Source organism: Helobdella robusta (genome assembly GCF_000326865.2).
Source record: "Helobdella robusta unplaced genomic scaffold HELROscaffold_43, whole genome shotgun sequence".
Lineage (NCBI taxonomy): Eukaryota > Metazoa > Annelida > Clitellata > Rhynchobdellida > Glossiphoniidae > Helobdella > Helobdella robusta.
In genome coordinates, this window is record NW_008705028.1 from 597,614 (window position 1) to 613,486 (window position 15,873).

The 15,873-nt window shown below is 30.0% G+C and overlaps 2 protein-coding genes across 2 annotated transcripts; one reads left to right on the top strand and one right to left on the bottom strand.

Moving 5' to 3' along the window:
* Nucleotides 1-5,353: 5,353 nt before the first annotated feature.
* HELRODRAFT_177542 (hypothetical protein) lies at nt 5,354-8,141 on the bottom strand (the record flags this gene model as incomplete). The annotated part of the gene is made up of 8 exons (XM_009025719.1): nt 5,354-5,392; nt 5,726-5,849; nt 6,462-6,643; nt 7,141-7,193; nt 7,250-7,393; nt 7,607-7,723; nt 7,827-7,993; nt 8,059-8,141. The coding sequence occupies 8 exons, from the start codon at nt 8,139-8,141 to the stop codon at nt 5,354-5,356; spliced, it is 909 nt and encodes a 302-aa protein (XP_009023967.1).
* Nucleotides 8,142-13,057: 4,916 nt separating this feature from the next.
* HELRODRAFT_124593 (hypothetical protein) lies at nt 13,058-15,447 on the top strand (the record flags this gene model as incomplete). Its single annotated transcript, XM_009025720.1, has 2 exons — nt 13,058-13,177; nt 15,085-15,447. Coding segments are annotated over 2 exons (483 nt in total), but the record flags the coding sequence as incomplete, so codon positions are not given.
* Nucleotides 15,448-15,873: the final 426 nt, after the last annotated feature.

Sequence of the window (15,873 nt, forward strand, 5' to 3'; positions counted from 1 at the left end):
TATTATATTAGCCAAAAACTCTGAAATATTTTGATGTGAACAATTTAGATCGTTGTGTAGCAAAAACTGAAATTGTAAGTTGAGAAATGATATTTCATATATTTGTTATATCTTGAAATATTGCAATAAAAGTTACATGGGTCATTGGGCCATCTTGCCAGAAAGTTTCATCAAAATCAAATGAATAAAACAAGAATAAATGACATGATAGCAAATGTAAGATAAAAATAAACGATAGCAGTCTACACATAGAACGAACCATCATTATGTAAAGATTCATTTTGTCCAACCCAAATTTTGTTGTCGCTTTTATTTTATTAAAGTTCAATTTGACTAAAAATCATTTTGTCTAATTTTACCCAATCTAATTTTAAATTCTTGAATTTGCAAAATTTTTAACTAAAGTTGTCGGAATCATTGTGATTGATTTTGTGATAAAATACAAATTTGGCGTAAATTAATAAAATGAAATGTAAAGAACTAATAACTTAAAAATGTAAAACAGGCATACAAATAACTCAACATATTAAAAGCAGTAAATTTTTTAGCCAATGTTATAAATTTTTAATTGGCGGCTTGATTTGACGTTTCTGGGTTCGGTCAAGTCCACTTCAGCCACCAAAACCACACCATTAAAGCGATGTTACCCTGGCCAAGTTTGATTGCGTTGTAGTTTATTGTAATGACCATTGCTCATTTTTGAAGCATGCAATAAATAAAATTTCATCGTAAGAAGCCTGATGCAGATGTTTAAAAAACCGGCCCAGGAAATTTGTTCCTGGCGACCCACATCATTCATTAATTTAATATTTTCACCTATTTTCAACTTAATTCAATTTCTATATATTTTTCTTTAGTTTCTTTAATTATTTCATGCATTATAATGAATTTTTGAACTCCAAAAACACTACATGAAGTCGTATGAATGATTATATTTATTTACACGTTTACGTTAGTAATTATGCAAAACAACTTTAAATTGTTAAATATAAAAATCAATAATGGTCGTTACAATAATAACTTTTTTTCTAACAACTTAAACATATAAAACATTAAAGTCTAAAATTTCTATTCACTGTTAACTAAAATGATTAACATTGTTTCACTTCACTAGCCGACGCTAAGACATTAAGGATTTCATTGTTGTTGATTCATGGAAGAAGGTCCTTTTCGCGAAACACCGGCATACATTATTGTAAAATTCACTGGCTCAGTAAATTTTATTATTTGTTCGAAACGTTTTTCTATTTTGTAAACCACCTCTCCTGAGCAACTTGTGAAGGGTGATGTCAAAACAAATTTATAAGCCTGATACCAATTTGATTAAGCAAAACTAAACTATGCCCATAAAACGCTTGGAGAACAAAATAACAGTCAACATTATGAAATTTTTTAAAAGATTTGCATTTATATCTGTGATTTTTGCTGGGATGATGTTTTACGTATTTTCGAGTAATTCTACTGATTTATAAATTGTTAAATATTGTCCGAGACTAAGTCCGATACTTCCATTTAAAAAATCAAATTATACCTGTTTTGAAAATTCTTTCATTTTCTCACAAACTCCAAATTCAATTTAAAGTAATCTTTTGTTAGAGTATCATTAATTTTGTTGAAAAACCCGCTTAAGTGCTGCAGTGCATCAGTGGACATTCATTTCAAAAATTTTGCTACATTTCTAAAATTTAAGCTAGATAAATCAGTGTAAAGACTACCATGCTCAGAGAACCTCTGTCTTAAACTTTTTATTACTTGATCCATAACCACATTGTGAACATTGACACAAAATTTATCTTTTACATTTTTAAGTGGTTGGTTTGGTTGGCAATGATTCATTTTTCCTTCAGAATAGTCTGCACTTCAATGTTGAGATTTCCTTTCTCTAGTTCACTATTTGCAAATTTCAAAAATTTTTAACTGCTTGAAAAATTGAATCAAAATTTTGCGTCAAAATTAATGTTACAGATAACCACTGATGTCGAAAGCTTTTTATATAAATAATTATAGTTCGACTTCTTATGATCTGGATTTCGCTGTTTCAATTTGATTATATTCAATATGAACTATTGTTTGAAACTGTCACATAATTGAAGGTAATTTTAGTTAAAACAATAAAATGCAATAAATTTCTTTTGGCAATTGGCCCACCGGAAATCTCCCGGTGTCTAGGTGGCCCAGTCCAATTCTGGCCTGGTGTAACTAATGATAAATATTTTTCATAAATATAAAATCTGAAAAGTTATTAATAAAACAGCTAAACAAAAATCTTGAAAAGTTAGGTCACATTTTTATGCTAGGTTTCAAAGTTGGATGTTTTTGCGTGAATCAGTGTCAGTCGGAACTTTCAAGGCATTCGAAATCGAATTTTTTATTCCATTTAGAAATGGTTTTTGAAGATCTATTTCATTCATGTTCTAAGCCTGACTTTTCATGTTCGAGTTTTGGTGGTGAATGATGACAGATGTTAGCAAATGCGACGTTATTAACAACACCGGTCTTCAGCTTATAAAAATGTAAACATAAATGTTTGTTTGTATGTAAGTACGTACATACGCATGAATTATTTAAATTTTATTCACTTGTACTGTTATTGTGAATATATAATTGTTATTAATAAAAATTATTTGTGATTTTGTAATTAACGTTTGAAATCCTACACATATTATGACAGTTACGTTGTTCTGATGTGTCCTACGCAGAATTATTTTGATGTTATATTCTTCCATTTCCATGATACTTTTAACATTTTGTATAAGAACCTTATTAATTCTTTTTTTTATTATTCTATTCTATTTAATTTTTCTTCATTTCTCAAAAATATCACGTCTTGTAATTTCTTTGTCAACTAAATATAATAAATAAATAATACAATGCGTGGTATGATGGTGAATCAAAAGACTTTGTGCTAAACTGATTTCGAAGCATTGAATCACTTCAACTGGTCGGCAGCATAAAATTTGGCAGCATACATCATGCCATATGTAATTACATGTTGTGGGCGTATATTGTGCAGTGTATTTCTGTAACTTTACTTCCACTTTTAAAATTTAGTGTGAAACTTCGTTGATGTACGATGGCTTAACGATTTGAATATTCTTTCATTTTATTTAAAAATTTTTATTATTTAAAAATCGGTTTATTTTTGGCTGGTTGATACGCCGTAACAACAACAGCGTTAAACATTATTTTATAGAAAACTTTCGTAATGGATGAAAAAGGTACTACTAAGCAGCAAAACTAAATTATTTAAAAAATAGTAAAAACAAACTATTTAGATTAAAAAATTTGCCATTTAAAATATAAAATAGGAATTAATTCAAGCAAATGTAATGAACATTCAGAAATTTTTCATTCGTCAGGATTTGTCTTTGCCTTCTATAAAATTATCTGAATTTTTAATAAAAAAAATTAAAATTATCGAGTAATTACGCAAAATAAATTGAATTAAAAATGAATTAAAGAACCAAATACGTTCAGGTATTTCTAACAAGGAAAATTGTTATCTGAATGCATTTCAAATATTTATCGCGTTTTATTTACAAATTAAAATTTTAAACGTCATAGGACATCGGATGTCATCGTTGTCGTAAATAAGTGTGACACTGCTAAAGTTTTCAGGTAGTGTCTGCAAATTTAATTATTTTCTTTCCGACGGTGGTTACAGAAATGCGCAAGAACGGGCTCTTGGTTCTTTGTTTAGTTGCTTTTTCCGCCATGAGTCGCCAGTTGAAAAATGTTTTTAAAATAAATTTCACCGAGCCTCTTCAAATTTAATTTTTCAGAACTTCTTTTGATTATTAAAGTCTAAAATGACTTTTTTTTATTGTTATTTTACATTTGCATTAGGTTTCGACATTTGACTTTGGCTATTTGACTAATTTAACTAATTTTAATATTCAGCATTCTACCTATTTTAACTTTAACAGTTGCATTTTTCAATGTCGTGCTATTATATAAAATACAAAGTATGTTGTACGATAAAATTCCTGTCCACATAAAAATATTCACCGATTCATTTTCATGACTGTAGAATACTCATTTGCAGGTGCGCTGTAACTTTTGAAATTAACCACTACACATAACTACTCCTTCCACATAATCTTCAAATAGGATTTTTGAATCCAAAACAAAATAACAATTTTTATGTCGGTTAACATTTTATAACAGAAACCACAAACGTTTGAACGGGTTACAAATATTCAAACCTGCTAATCATTCTTATCACCCCTTTCAGCTGAACACAATTTTGTTACCATTGCTTTGAATGATTCCGACTCCGCAAGAAAATCGTAATTTTTTTTTATAAAGATTTTTCCATTTTCTGAAAATTTTTCTTGAACACTTTTTGAAATCATTACAAGTTCGGCTTTTTTGATAAAATCCTGCAAATACCATCTACAATTTTTTAAAAATTTAAAAATTGTGTGTGTTTTACTTCTGATCGAGAATATAAAAATCCATTTTCTCCGTTCTCAATGATTGTGGAATGAATTGTATTTGCTCTCGCAATGACAGGTGTCCCAAGACTAAGAGCCTGTTGAAAGAGACTTAACTTAGCAACAAAGTTATTGTTCATTTCAATGTTATTAAAGATTGCTTATATAAAAAGTTTGATAAAATGTCTATAAAGGCACCCTTGCCAGCAAACTTGAAAATTAAATGATACAAAATCCGAAACAAAAAACATTTGAGAACTAAAAAAAGGAATGCTATAAAATGAACGTCATAATAGAACGCCATCTTCTTTTGCAGGCAATTGATGAGCCTAGACTACTCCGGCTGATTGAATGGTTATTAGCTAACTCTTACATATTCAGACATGTACCAACATCAGCTATTATCTCTGGTTCAACATTAGAATGTTTATTTTCAATTCGTAAGCGAAACTGAATGGATGGCTTGGAGTCATCCAGTCTAACTTCATTCTATCTCCTCAACCGGAATGCTGGACAACGTGGGTGGATCAGTCTCAGATGTAGGATTATGTAGTTATTTCTGAGTCGCTGAAGGGGCTCAAACTGATAGTAATCTATGATGATGAAGTTTCCATTACAGCAGGCCAAAGGTGAGGAAACTGCGGCCCGCTAGCTCATCTCATCATCGCAGTCCATAAATGTCACAAATTAGTTCATTTTTTGCGCTTTTGTGCATCTTAATTTCAAGCAATCGGGATTTCACATTTTAATTTTGAACATTTTATTGACAACATCATTTCATTCTGGCCTGCAGAAAAAAGTTTGCTCGGCCCTGCATTGAGCGAAAGATACTTTAAACGTATTTTTGTTTTATGTTCAAAATTGTCATTACCATTGCTATCATTTGTTTTTGTTATTATAAGTCACCTAGAACACATTTACTGTCCGACAGCCGTTATAGACAAGATTTTATAATTCTGAAAATTACAAAAATTGTCAAAATCACTCATCATTTGAAATCGCACATACACCTGAAAATAAGCAAAATTCTGAATGAAATAATTATTCATTTTTTCAGCAGATTAATTCAATCGATGAAATAATAAGGATAATGTGAGGAATTGTGACAACAATTTGTCTCAAGCCCTATATAATCTTATAAGATAAAACTTTTAACCAACAATATTTTTACGATTACAATTTCTAGTAAGTTAATCTTTTCCAGGTAATGCTGGAAAAACCAAAAAACTAATAAATAAGAAGTGAATGCAAAATAGTAAAGAACCAATTTTTAATTGTATAAAACTGACCACCTCTAAAACTGTCGTGCATGAGCCACCAATAGTGGACGAGCTGACCAGAGCCACCGAGCCACGGATTAATTGATGAAGCAATCGTTGAACAACAAAGCCTATGTATATGACGCCTGGGCATCTGAATAATTTAAGTTTAAGTTTGTGTGTGTGTGTGTGTGTGTGTGTGTGTGTGTGTGGATAGAGAGAAAGAAAGTGTGTGTGGAGTGTGTGTGTGTGTGTGTGAGTGAGAGAGAGAGAGAGAAAGAGAAAGAAAGTGTGTGTGGTGTGTTAGTTTTTGCATGCTCATAATGTAAAATTAAAATAATGCAAAAATCATCTGGTTCACTTAAATTTAATATATAAAAAATAATTCACCCAGAGAGGATATCTTCAAACTTCGCAGAGTATTCTTCATCAACCTACAATAAACAATTTCAAGTTTAAATATAAGTTTAATTTAACCAACGTACAACAATCTATCTATATATAAATTTAATAACTGAATATATGGGCTGTCAAAATAATTAAGAAATTTACAACAAATCTTTCTGAGTTTAAGAAATGATTAAAGGAACATCAAGCAGAAACTACTCGATTGCGATCCTTAAAGTGCTACACGTTAAAATCCAAAAAGTAACGTATTGAAACGTTTGAAGCATTGGCCTGCTTGTAAAAGTCCTTGAACATGTTTTAAATTTTTTCAATTAATTTTTTCATGCAGTGTTTCGCAGAAACATTGTTTACTAATAACGAGCCATTTTTTGAAGATTTTTTCACGGTCTGTCTCAAGTGCGTTGGTTTTCCGATCGTTGCGGCAGATGCATAACTGATGCTAGTTACATAATGGAGGCAAGATGTGTTAGTACTAGGTCTGGTGAGGCTAGTTTGGTGTAATATTGAAGAATCAATTCTGTTTTTGTCTACAAAACTTCTCTTTTTTAAAAATAGTGAAACTGCAGTTATATAATGGTAATCAAAGATTTTTCAAAGTTCATTGATCTCCATAAACTTTTTAAGCTTAAAACGAGCCATGCCATAGGTTGCGTGATTACAGAAGCGATAGAAATATAAAAGGAAAGTCTTTAGTACAATGAGCTTCACACGTAAACACACTACTTATTTAAAAATAAAATAAATAAATTTCATGCATAATTTGAGCAAAGGCGTGTGAACAGAGTAGCTTCCAAGCGAGTTTAAATCTATGATCGAAATTGTCGAGAAATTGTTCTGAAGAGTTCGAGGGAGATCATTTTGATGGGATTCTTCTGTTTAGTGCAGTTGAATGGTGTAAGACACCGTTTTGGTATTGGTTAACAACTGCAAATTAAGTAGCTCACAAGGGCGTTTAATTTCCATTAACGATACACTTGGTTCATTAGTACAACAGCGACATTAAACATATCGTTAACATAATTAAATTACAATCTAACCTTCTCTCCCGATATTAAAAGAAATGGATGAGATCTGTGCAGCTGGTGCCAATCTAAACCAAAATTGAGCAATTTATTTCAAGTTTAATTTATAATAAATATCATTTACGTGTAAATGCTGGCAATACATGTAATGGATCTTTTGATTCGTTTATCTTGCACGCCATTAAAAAGTATTTGCTGTTTGGAAGAGTTATAAACTTTTTCAGGAGGTTGTTTGCTTGGTCAGGTAATGGAGCAGTTGTGGTTATCCCTATAAATCCAAAAAATTATATTTTTTGTCGTTATGTTATGGAGACAACTGCGTTTTAAACAGCCAACCTCGAGGTAATAAGATAATTTTTTCTTTGTTGAAATAAGGCTGTATACCAAAAAAGATATTTCAAATTCTAAAAAATTACACTCTAATGATATTGCATATTAAAAACAACCCATAGTTTAAGAAATTTTTTTCTCGTTAATTCACTCAGAACTGCTATCAGATTTGATCCCCCAAGAATATTCTCCATGCCTCTTAGTTGTTCTTTATCGAGATTCCACAATTCTGATTCAGAGATAACAGTAGCATTTGGAACACGGCAGTCTGTAAAAAGTTGAAAAAAATGAGTGAGGCTATAAAACATTGAATTATTGAAAATGTAAACTAATAAGCTTTTGCATAAAAGTTGAGTATATTTGTTGGTAACCTTTTAAAATTTCACAAGTTTTGTAACCGTTTAAAGCGATAACGCAGTCTACGTTATTTTCTTTCAAGTAGTTATTTAGGTCAAATTTTTGTGGCTTAAAGCAGTTGTCGATACCAGAAATGTTCAAAAGAGTCCAGTTTTGATCTTCGTTTTGATTGCATGAATTCCTCAAATAATTTTTTAAAATTTAAAAATTTAAAATGCAAACAGCGAGAATAAAAGTTATAAGTACTTTAAACGATTAGCCATTGTGGTTTCTGCGTTCCCTTGCCTCAAATCTCCCAAAATAACTACTTGTAAACTTTGCGTGTTCATCTTGAAAAATATTATCTGCATTTAGGTTACAGTGCCAAATTTTGATACCGGTTTAATATTTTTTTATTTATCTCTGGTCAAAATTTTTTTTTATTTGGCTCTGGATTTAGATTCAAACCAAATTTTTGTTTCAATATTTAGCAAAGTTTATATATGTATGTGTATGTATATATATATATATATATATATATATATATATATTATATGCAAAAATGTTTGTATCAATGTTTCGAATGTGCGCACATATGCACTACATATCTGTAATATTGTATTCTATCACTTGGACTATTGATTGATGTGACTATCTTAGTGCTATCCTAAAAAAAATTACAAAATTAATTTTAAATCACCAGATATTAACATCCAACGCTAACGATCGAGATATGTGTATTTCAAAATATAGGTATAACATATATGAAACATGTATTAATATAAGTAATGCAAGTATATATCATCCATTGTCTTGTCTTATAAGTCTTTTATTTTTGTTGCATGCATCGAGGAATCAGGATTTACCGAGTCCTTTGTGGTTTGCCGACATTTTTGTAAATAACGGTAAATACATAGGCAATTTCTGTAAAAAGCAAAAATTTCAAATATCTATTCCGATTAACATCAATTGTCTAAGATCATGAATTTTTAGACTAATTAACATGTCCATGTTTAATATAGATTAATCAAAAAAATGTCGCCAAGTATTTCCAGTTTTTGGCGCCGCCATCAGAATTGTCTAAACGACGATTATAATCCGGCTAAAAACTGTACAGCATTTTCATAATTATTTAATAGTATTTTGATATTTTTTACTTTTCTTTTTTATTTGAATTATAGGAGTTTATTCAGCAAGCTAGATGCTTAAGATTTTAACAAATAATTCAATGAATATATTATTTAGTTATTGGATTATAACAAAATTTTCTCTTATCTTTAGAAATTTATAGATACGGCATACATTTTCACATTTTTTTGTATTTATATAAACATCCGGGTTCCGAACCAGATATTCCATATCTTAAATTTCTGAATTAGCTCATTCCTAATTTGTGTACTTCATCGGCTGTTATTTAATTATTGTAAGTAAACGCATATTCGTACAATTTTTCATAAATAAAATTGAAATTATTTGCATTTATTTTGATATTCTACTTTGCAGCTTTCTTCTTCCTCCGGCTAGCGAATGGTAATAACTAACTTATCCATGCATGACTATTTAATATGGTTAATCTATTACACAGTTCATGCTATATATAAATAATGGTTGTATAAAATATATAGCATGTGCTATACATAACAATATAGTCAAAAAAACAACAATGAGTCTCGATCGCCCTTTGTAAAGTGTCCTAATAAAAATTTCAACAAAGGTTGACAAAATGTTAACAGGATTCCACCACTTGACGTATGAGAAGGAAATAACAACGTGCTGACTGTCAACGCGGAAACGTAGGAGGGTGCGTGGTGATCTCATTCAAACTCAAAATTTTTTGGTTGGTATGGAAGAATTGCCATCCACATGATTTTCGAGAAATCAGACGACAGAAAAAAATTTTTTCTAGGTCAAGCACGACGATTTCAAATCAGTGCGGCTATATGAAACCAGAAAAAAGGTACTAAATATGCTGAAACATTATGCAAATGCATGAAATAAATCAATTAAAAAATAATCAAAAAATAAAATTTTTTAAAATGAATAAATATTTATCAATAAACTATAAAAGTGTGAATAATAATTGTTCATGGAAAGAAAAACCAGACCATAATAATAAAAACTGATATTTATTAACAATATTTTAAATACCTTGAAATTCTTGAAAAATCATTCAATTTTTACTAGAAGCTCCTTGTTTATATTTTGCACAATTTTATTAATGAGATACATTATTAGATAACAAAGAATATCCAACAAATTATTTAACAGCAGATTCATTAGATTTCTCTATACAAGCAAGATGATCTATGATCGCAAGGCAGCATTAACATTCGATCTCATCACTTTTACAATGTCAAAAATCCCACCACATGCAAAAAGTAATCTAAAAAGTAATCAAGTAAAGTAATCATCTACTCAAGTAAAGTTTAAGTACACCACGTACATACATAACAATTAATACAATCATTCATACAATCATCGATACAACCACAGACCTTGTGGCATCATTGAATTAACTTTATAAATTTCAATTAAATAATGACAAAACGAAGAATATTTCACGTTTAGTAAGCAAAAGGATTTTCATGGAAAAAATTATCTCAGAGTTATAAATTGTTAACATGAATTTTATTTTAAAGTTATTTTATATCCATACAAACATCTGTCAACACTTGAAAATGCAACTAAGAAGAATACACCAAAAATAGATTTTGACAAAAGAATCTAAAAAAGTTGATAGATCACTTTAATTCCAAATTTAAGAGTGTCATTATAAATTATAAATTTTAAGATGAGGTTTGATTGCCATTTCGGCTGTGGACAAAAAATGGTTCTTGGAATTAATTGAACTAATCTGATGTTGTCTAATGAATGGGTGATGCAAGGGTGTTTTTATTCTCTTTTGACACAGTAGCTAACATAGGTAAGTTTTTTTAAACATGGTTGCTGGATATTTTAAGGCTGATTGACGGAGAGGTATTTACTTTCCGTTGTTGATTTGATCAGTGAATGGATAACTTTTCCAAAAAATGTATACACGGTTTGAATTGTTCTGAAGTTGTTGTTTGCTGAAATTGTTGCTTCAAAAATGTGGAAGTGTTTGCAATTGTTGCACCATTGTTTATTTTGTTGTACGTTATTGAAAAACAACATATCTATACTATATCTATATATATGTAAGCAGTATCAACATGTTTTCAACGTATATAAACATGTAATATTGATGACTGTTTAAATGTTTAAACTGCTATGCTACGATGTAGCATTTTTGAAATGCGTGTTACGGGAAACCAACAAGACAGAGTCTAATCTTTAAAATCTCATCAGTCGCTGAATTAGGAAAAGTCATTACGCACTAGAGTGCCACAATGCTAAGGGAATCGTTTCACTTCGTCAAATTTAAAATTTCGAATTAAAATTATTATTGTTATTTAAAATATATTAAAATATTCACAAATACCATTTCATTGTTTCGTTGTTGTTTTCGTTGTACATTGTTAAAGATAATAAAGCTTTGTGATTTGTAAATGTGCATACCTACATTACTTGTCATTTAATACTGAGTTTAAGAATTTTTAAAAATCAACGTTAGGGCTCTGATTCGGTATTTTGTCTGGGGTCCGCTGAAGGCTTGATTTGGCCTTAATAAAACATTTATGTAACATTATGTTATATATAAATTGAGTTGCATTTATAATTAAGGTATTTTTCAATAAGATCAAATAGGCAGAGGCAAGGGAAAGTAGTCATTACAAAAATTGTAATCAACACTCAAACCTTTGATTCCCGAGCACTCTGTGGTCACCATAAAAAAAGCCTATTGCAATAGAATCAGACAGTGCTCGAATTTATAAAGTTGATCGGATTAAAAAATTATTATAAATACTCGTTCAAACAAATAAGTATCTTTTATTTTTTTTCCTACAGTTGAGTACATGGCTCATTGATTAATTTTGTTCCATCTCTAAACTACTAATGCCAATGCCTGAGCAAATATTATCTGGCAATGCAGTCACATTCATCATTCTCTGCGATCGATGTCTCCATATCATCAATTATTCAGAACCTTGGCGTCAAAGTAAGTTACATATACAACATAGGTTTCGAAGATAAAACAGTAATGATAAATAATGTTACATTAAAAAAATTGTTTTGATAAATATTTTTCTGTTTAAAAAATATTACAAAATTAATAATATTTATGAAAGATGAGCATTCCAGGTTCGCATAAAAATTTGTAAAATGTATTCAATAGCTTGGTTTCCAGTCAAATAATAACCAAAAATTTTATTATTTATATTATTTATATAGGAATTTACATGAGTGCATGAGGCTATAATGCTAGATAACGTGGAGGAGTTAGGTGCAAATGTAATTTTTTTATTATTTTGGTGCATGACGTGTTATTAGCTGCGCTGTTAAAATTAAAACAATATGTTGTTGGTGGAAGAATCGTCCTTATCTTGGCAGGTGGTTATATAAAGATGAATAATAAGCTGTTGTGATTGGTACATTTGTATTTTGCTTTGAAAAGTGCAGTGCATAAGTGATGTATGCTTTATGATTTTATGTGAGACGTTTAGTGATAACTTGGATCGGTTTGTGTCGAAGGGAGTCTTAAATTGAGATATAATTGGTAGTATGAGAGTTGGCTAAAAAGTAAATATTACATATACTACATAGGGTTAGTTATATATTTATTTTTACAATTTTTCTTTTGCCTCAACGTAACTGAATTCATAGAGGCTTAAGCTATTCCCCCTTTTATATAGCAAAGGCCTATATATTTATTTGACATATACCTACGATGGAAACTAAGGAATGGGTCAAAACTCAAAGCGCACTTAAAATGTGTGCGGGTGCGTTCGAGGGCCTATATAGGTATTCTAAGTATATGGATCAGCGCAGAATTTTTTATTTTATTCTTTCAAACTTTGTATCGAGTTCAATTTTATTTTTTGTTCATTTTAAACACAGTAAACCTACGTCACTTTTGACTTTTTTTATTTATTTTAAATAAATTTTAAAATAGGTATACATGAATTTATTACAAAAGATTGCGATTCAATCTTATAAAACTGTCCGTTCAACCAAACACAAGTTGTTGCTTCAAGATAACATTTTAACGTTGAAAAATTTGATGAAAGGACTTGTGCTCTCTGATTTAAACATCAACCCTAAACTTTTAGATGGTCGGGAGACAGTATACGCTTTGAATGAATCTGATTCAGAAGATTCATTGTCAGATTCTGATGATGCACCTTCTGCCCCTGTAACATACATTGATGTGTGGAAAGATGAGAATTTCACCATGGGTGTGTTTGTGCTAAAGCCGGGTTCAAAAATACCTCTTCATGATCATCCCCAAATGTATGGACTCATAAAAGTATTTATTTTATATTAAAATTTAATATTTTTATTTTAATAAATGAGTTATCTAACATCCAGTTGTAGTTTTAGTCCATCAAAATTGTGCCCCATTGAAAGATTTTTCAATTTTGAAAATCTTTTGGTTATATATGAAATGACAGAAATGAACGTGTAATAATTATAATTTAAATGAATAAAAATTAGGGATGCACCGGATTCAGGTTTTTCAAATCCGGCTGGGGCCGGACTTGGCCGGATTTAAAATTCAAAAACCGACCGGAGCCGGATTTTAGTTACCATTTTACATACGTTAGAAAAAATACTCACATTTACGGTTATCTACATGTTGAACATCAAAAAATAACACCAAGCCAATAGTTAATTAATTCAAATATATGAATAAGCTGTGTGATACACCAAATTTTGTACACAAAGATCAGCTTATAATTTATGCATAACCCATGTTATAGCATAAAGAAAATTGTCCAGCTCATCGCACAATTAGTGATGTTGTTATTATGTGTCATGTATGCACGTGCACAAGTTCTTTTACACAAAGATCAGCTTATAATGTATGCATAACCCATGTTATAGCTCAAAGAAAATTGTCCAGCTCACCTCACAATTAGTGATGTTGTTATTATGTGTCATGTATGCCTAGCCTAACCTTTAACATACCATGTTCTTAAATTATGCGCTTATGCATCTCTATGTATATTTATATTATGTAGCTATATGATCCGTCATATACAATTATATAGTATGAATGAACACGTGCACAAGTTCTTTTACACAAAGATCAGCTTATAATTTATGCATAACCCATGTTATAGCACAAAGAAAATTGTCCAGCTCATTTCACAATTATTGATGTTGTATTATGTGTCATGTATGCTTAGCTTTTAACTTATTGACATAAAATTAATTGAATTCAATGAATTTTTTTTTTCTATTTATAACATTTTTAAATGTCGATAGACGCTTAAATCCGGCCACCAAATCCGGCCGGGGCCGGATTTAAACAAAAAGCCGGATTTTGGCCGGAGCCGGGGCAGGGGCCGAACTTCGGTGCATCCCTAATAAAAATAGATGAATATAATATAATACTATATATATATATATATGTATTTATGTACAATACAGTCAGACCTTGATAGAACGAACTTGATGGTTTTACTTTTATGAAATAAATTTGCAATATTATATTATTTGTCTGGAAAAAATTCAATATTTGCTTAAAATAGAAGGTGAATATAGGCTATATATTTATGAAAAAACAACTTTTGTTCATTTAATTTTATATCAAAAAGTAATAATACATAGTATAATTGCAAATAATATGGAAAATACTATATTATATTGCATTCAATTTTTTTAGTCTTTCAATTTGAATCTTCATGTTTCCTAATTTTTTTATTATTTCAAAATGTTCACAGTGTAATTGAATTCCTTATTTATAGTTATAATTAAATCCATAATGCGTAGTGAAGGGTTGAGAATAAGTAGTTTTATTTATTTTTTGTAGAAATGGAAATCATTTGAAAAATATCATTTCTGTGCAAAATTTTAAGGAATACTTTTACAATTCAATTACTATTTTTGTTTATTTCCTTCCATTTTCACTCGCTATAATTTTGTGAGCAAAATTTTTAAAAGATATGACGGCCACAAGGTGATATAGTTACAGGCTTATTACATTTTTTTTATTTTTCAGTGTTATTCTATACAATTTTTTGTGGTATTAGTTGACTATTTCCAACGTACAAACTTTGCTTTGCCAATGATGAAAGAAAAGTTATACAAATATCAAAAGTGTAATTATTAAGTTTAACTGTGAAATAAAGATGTTAAGCAAACGTAAACCAACTCTCCATCAAAAATGTAATAATAATGATAAATCCAATTGTTTTTTGTTATTTCCAGGTAATATATGGATCATGCGCTGTTAAATCATTTTCAATAAAAAAGACCAGCAACGGAAGTTCAGTGGATTTATCATTCCAGACACCAATTCAAGTCTGCAGACACCCAACTGTTAATGCAACGACGTCGAGTGATGTCATCACACTAACTCCAGATGTCGCTAATTTTCACGAAATTTCGACATTAGAAACTCCGATAGCTTTTTTTGATGTTTTGTTTCCACCTTACAATGACGAAGAAGAAAGATCTTGTAACTACTACAAGGAGATAAAAAATGATAACTTGACAGAAACTGAACTTGTTAAGATAGATGCTCCAGTGGAATATTGGACTAATAGTGAGGTCTATCGTGGTCCTACCATTAAAAAAGAATGTGTTTATGGTGAAGTCTTATAAATATCAAAAAAAATTAAGAAGATCACCTCTCTATGTATATGATATTTGCAGGGTTTTTAAATATGTTGCCGAAATTATATTTTTTTGCATGTGTAGTTTCATGAGTATTAGAAAAAAGAAAATGCGGAATGTGTAAAAAAATGTATTATTGTATATAAATGTGTGTGTGTGTGTGCGATTGTGTATGTTTGTGTCTGCTTTGTGCGGCTTTTTTTTACAAACAATGTATAACAATTATTTCTACAAAAGCTAAAACTAAGATTCTACGTTACGTAAAGTTCGAACGTGAGTCGCACTACATGGCTTTAGTCACTAAGCTTTTGAATTATTATTAACGTGTAACATGAGCATTAATATGAACTAGATACGAAACCATGCTTTTTCTGGAAATTG